Below are 4,802 nucleotides of genomic sequence, written 5' to 3' on the forward strand. Positions count from 1 at the left end.
CTCCTACCACAGTGGATTTTTCCTTCCCACAAATTGGTTCCTCTTCTGAGGACAAAAACAATAATAATGATGAAACTTTCCCAACACAAAAGCCCAAGCAGACTTCTTGTTGTCTCTTTTACTCACCACAGTATTGAGTCCAGTCAGACCAGCGATTCCACCTGGATTTGCTCTATGATCCTACAGGTGGTGAAACTAAAACTATAAAAGACATATTCTCAAAATCCCAGTTCTTCATTTAAACGAAAGCGAATCAAAACGGCAGCAGAAAACGGGAAGTCTCTGGACTGGCCTCCTTCATGACAGTCCGAGGTTTCAGACTTTCAATACACTTCCTGTGTTGGCAACATTAACGTATCAATCAATCATAAAATCAGCAGAAATCCACAGATTCTGCTTCATTGCATTTCAGTTCACTAAAGATGAGACGCTTTTTTTAAAGATCTATTTTTGGCGTGATGATTTGATGAAGCTCTCGTTACTGAATACATGTAGTGTTATTGGTGGTCATTTCTGTGCTTGGCTGTTATAGATGATATTTTTTTAGATTAGCTTAGATTTTTTAGTTTGTTTGGTTGTTGTTGTTTGTTTTGTTTGTTTCTTCTAAATGAATAAAACACTGGATAAGATCATAAAGTGTGAATGTCATTCAGGGCCCAAATGCCAGCAGTCCTAAGTGCTAGAGCCACCATGACTTAGTGAAAATGGTCCAAATTCTTTCAGCTCCAATAAGTTTCTGAGTGTCAATGTTCTCCAAAATATTGCATTAAAGTTTAATGTCTGGGTGTCACTAAAGAAGAGGTGGTAGCAGTAGTGTTATTGTACAATGTACGCTAAAAGAAGACAGTTCTTATTCATGAAGCATCATGAAAAGTATTCTTTTCAACCTGTCAGCAGTTTCCAGCCACACTGTGTCATCTTTCCAGTTGTACATCATGTACGCTCTTATCGCCTCTGTGCTGAGAAATGTCACTGATGATTCAGATATCACTTCAGTGGAAACAGGAGGAGGAAGTAGCTGCTGTGGTTTCACTCAAACATACAAAACCATAAAAACTGTTCGTGTTTTTGAAATACACTGTGAAATACAGAGAATCCACATTGTTCATTCAAATCTATTTAAAAAATTGAGTCTAAACAAGTATCAACTAAGCAGTAGAGAGTGATTGAATTCATGAACTCACTGAACATTCTGATGAGAACTAAACTAGATGCTACACCTGAGTTTTGGGAGGAAGCAGTTCAGCGTTAGACAAGAAAAGCAAATTAAAGTTCACAAAAGTGAAATCTAACATTTAAATGCTGTGAGTTTTAAATAAACCTTTATTAAATACGGTAAAATAGTGAATGAATTTAGTGTGTGTGTGTGTGTGTGTGTGTGTGTGTGTGTGTGTGTGTGTGTGTGTGTGTGTGTGTGTGTGTGTGTGTGTTAAAGGTAACCGCCCTGCAGTAAAACTTGAGAACCTGTAGTCGCGTCAGAAACAGGACGCTATGACCACAGAGTTAAAGTCAGTCTCTGTGACACAGATTAACGACATAATCCAGGTCACAAAGAACAACGCTCATTTTACTCTCATACAAACAGTAAAGAACAACAAGGTGATCATTTATCAATTTTGACTAAGTTTTGGAAAAACAAATGAAAGATATTAACTGAGATATAAATGTGTGATTGTTTACGCTGCATGTTAGCGAGAGGTGGAAAGATGAAAGGTTAAAAACTAAGCCACGCATGGAGGAGAGAGGTTCAGTTCTCACGGCGCATCCAGAGAGTGTCCGGAGTGGTTCACGTTTTGTCATGTGTGGAGGCAGATTTCTTTTCTCATGTATTAATCACATATTTAATCATATCACATTAGTTATAGTAATATCACTTTCTCACTTTACTATAGTAAGAGCACTCCTGTCACCAGTTTGCACGCATGTGGAGTGTAAACACAGTGAGGCCATTGTAATGGGAGACGTTAAACAGATAGTGGGACTCCTGCTTATCAGGGATGTAAATCCTTAGGTGACGGCCAAGCAGAAAACAAGGTCATAGTTCTCTCTGTGAGGGAGGAGGTATAGCCCCCCACCCCCACCCCCCGTGAGAGGGGCCAACATGTGAGTTTGTGGAATGTTCTTTGTCTGTCAGAATCAGAAAGGCGTTTATTGCCAAATGTTGAGCAGGTTTACAACATTAGGAAATTGCTGGGAGGTGTCTCTGTATATAAGATGTAAGGGCTTTCTCCACATTGCAATGTGTTTATTAAACCCACTTCAAATCAAATCAAGCTCGCTGGGTGTGTCGCAGGTTTTTGTTAAATTTTAAATTGTTTAATTTAACAATTTAAATTGTTACATTTTCCACAACACATGTTACAGCCTCATTCAAAATTGATTCATTTGTTTTCTTTTCACCTCGAAAATATTTCAAACAAAATAGCTGTTGATGGTAGGATGGAAAAGGTTTCCTTTAAATTGTTTCAAATTTATTGAAAATAGTTTTTTTTTAAATAACATGATGTCATCGCCTCCAAATGAATTGGTGAGTTGAACCTCTGAACTCAGCAGAAACTCTTGACTTTACAGCTCACTGGTTTGCCTTGTTGCTCGTGATGCTCTCTCCCCTTCTCTTTCCTGGATCGTTGACTCTCCTGGACATCTTTCTCACCTGAGCCCGAAAAGTCTTACAGAGGTAAAAGTAAACAAGAGGGTCCAGACAGACATTAAAAACTGACACCATGGTGGCAGCCTCCTTCAGGTAGTATAACACCCCACCCACAGAGTTATTCCAGAAAAAACTATAGGGAACACGAACCAGGTGATAGGGCACAAAACAAACACAGAAGATGCTGACCAGCACCAACATGTTTCTGCGAGACTTCACCAGCTTCTCAGAGGAGGCCAGCTGCCTCTGCTGTGCCTGCAACACCCTGCGGGAGGTGCTGTAGTAGAAGAAGACCAGGAATATGGACACCAAGAGGAAGATGATGGTGCAGCTGATTTGAAATGTTTTATGAAGGACGCTGAATGACGTACTGAAGAGGGGCCCACAGTAGCAACGGTCAGAGGTCAGAGGTTTGTGAGTGATGAAAAACATGATGTTGTAGGTGATTGTTTGAGCCAGAAGAAAAACCCAGGTGACCGTGGAGACGATGTGGGCAGTTCGTACTGTCTGCAGGACGTGAGTTCCTGAAGGATGGACGATCTTCAGATACCTGCAGAGAGAAGAGAAAATGTGGTAAAAAACGTCACCAAAAAAGTGACAGTGGTGCCAAATATGCAGAAGTCACTGTACGGTGAAAAGAAATATTCATGTTGTTGCCAGGACTGAAGAGTTTGTAAATAACCCAATAATCTGGTTTTAACATTCTCGTGAACTGCAAATGATACTCAGTAAAGGTTCCTTACCTGTTAACAGCAATGTACCCCATGAAAAGGATGCTGGCGTACATGTTGAGGTACAGTGAAGTAGCTCCGATGCTGCAGTGGAGTATGTAAACAATGCCAGAGCTGCTGGCATAGTGGATTATCCGCAATGGCAGAGAGAGGCAGAGCAGGAAGTCAGCAGCTGTCAGGTTCTTCAGGTAGACCATCAAGCTGCTGGATGTCTGCTGACGAACTTGGTGAAAGTAAAACTTTAGGATGAAGCCATTGAGGAGTAAACCCACCTGAAGAGACACAGAGAGGATGAATAGGACTGGACTTTCAAACATGCAGGTTCTAACAGGGCGCAATCTGAAATTTTTAACCGTACCAGAAACAGCAGACTGTAGACCAGCATAAACAAAGGGTTGACTGATCGGATAAAAAGATCATGCGTGTGGTTGAGAGGTGAAGTCATATTTGTTGAGTCAATCATGCTTCTGTGGCTGAAAAATAAATACAAATCACAGAGGTTCTTCAAGACCAACCTTCTTTCATCTGATCAAAGTTCATTTATGTGTTTGAGGATGATTATTGTATTTAATCATTATCTTTTCTAAAAACTCCTCAGAAAGCTTTCACTTGATACAAAAATGACGGCACATGTAGAGTAAAGCAGTCACTTATACTATCACATTACCATAACTTGATTGGTGGGGGACTGCCAATGTACATCAGTGAGCGATGGTGTAACCTGGGACACATCACTGTGAAGGAACAGCGCTGTACCAAAGACATTGAACTGTCAGCAGTTAGCGTCCGGCCATACCACCTGGCCAGTGAATTTTCACGTTATTGTGCTGACTGTTTACATCCCACCCTCTGCCGACCCTACGGCAGCCTGTGAGTACATTCACTCCACTGTCTCTCAGCTACAGATGGCACATCCGCAGTCCCTCATTATTATCTCTGGGGACTTCAATCATGCCTCACTATCTGTCACTCTCCCTAATTTCTCCCAGTATGTTGACTGCCATACAAGGGACAGCAAAACCCTGGATCTATTGTTTGCCAACACAAAGCAGGCTTACATCGCATCACCCCTCTCCCCGCTTGGCCACTCAGACCACAATATGGTACTTCTCCACCACACTTATAACCCTATGGTGTATGGTGAAGAGTAAACCTCCCACAAAGAAGGTGATAAGGGTGTGGTCTGGGGAATGCAGATCAGCTGAGAAGTCAGCTCAAAGGACGAAGGCAAGGAAGGCAACAGTTCGCCTACTATTCTGGAATTGGGGTGGATGACGCTGTCAACTACCTGTTACACCAATTCCTTTCTCACCTAGAGCAGGTGGGGAGCACTGTGAGGATCAGTGTTGGGTAAGTTACTTTAAATTAGTAACTTAGTTACATTACTAGTTACTTCGATCAAAAGTAACTCTGTTACTTCA

General features: G+C 41.5%; 1 protein-coding gene across 1 annotated transcript; it reads right to left on the reverse strand.

Moving 5' to 3' along the window:
• Window positions 1-2,572: 2,572 nt before the first annotated feature.
• On the reverse strand, window positions 2,573-3,844 carry LOC102795349 (P2Y purinoceptor 14-like). Its single transcript, XM_035915943.2, has 3 exons — window positions 3,740-3,844; window positions 3,394-3,653; window positions 2,573-3,200 (listed from the first exon to the last, which is right to left on the reverse strand). The coding sequence occupies exons 1-3, from the start codon at window positions 3,842-3,844 to the stop codon at window positions 2,573-2,575; spliced, it is 993 nt and encodes a 330-aa protein (XP_035771836.2).
• Window positions 3,845-4,802: the final 958 nt, after the last annotated feature.

The sequence above is a fragment of the Neolamprologus brichardi genome, chromosome 3, assembly GCF_056152115.1.
Source record: "Neolamprologus brichardi isolate AB-2024 chromosome 3, ASM5615211v1, whole genome shotgun sequence".
In the NCBI taxonomy this organism is placed as follows: Eukaryota; Metazoa; Chordata; class Actinopteri; order Cichliformes; family Cichlidae; genus Neolamprologus; species Neolamprologus brichardi.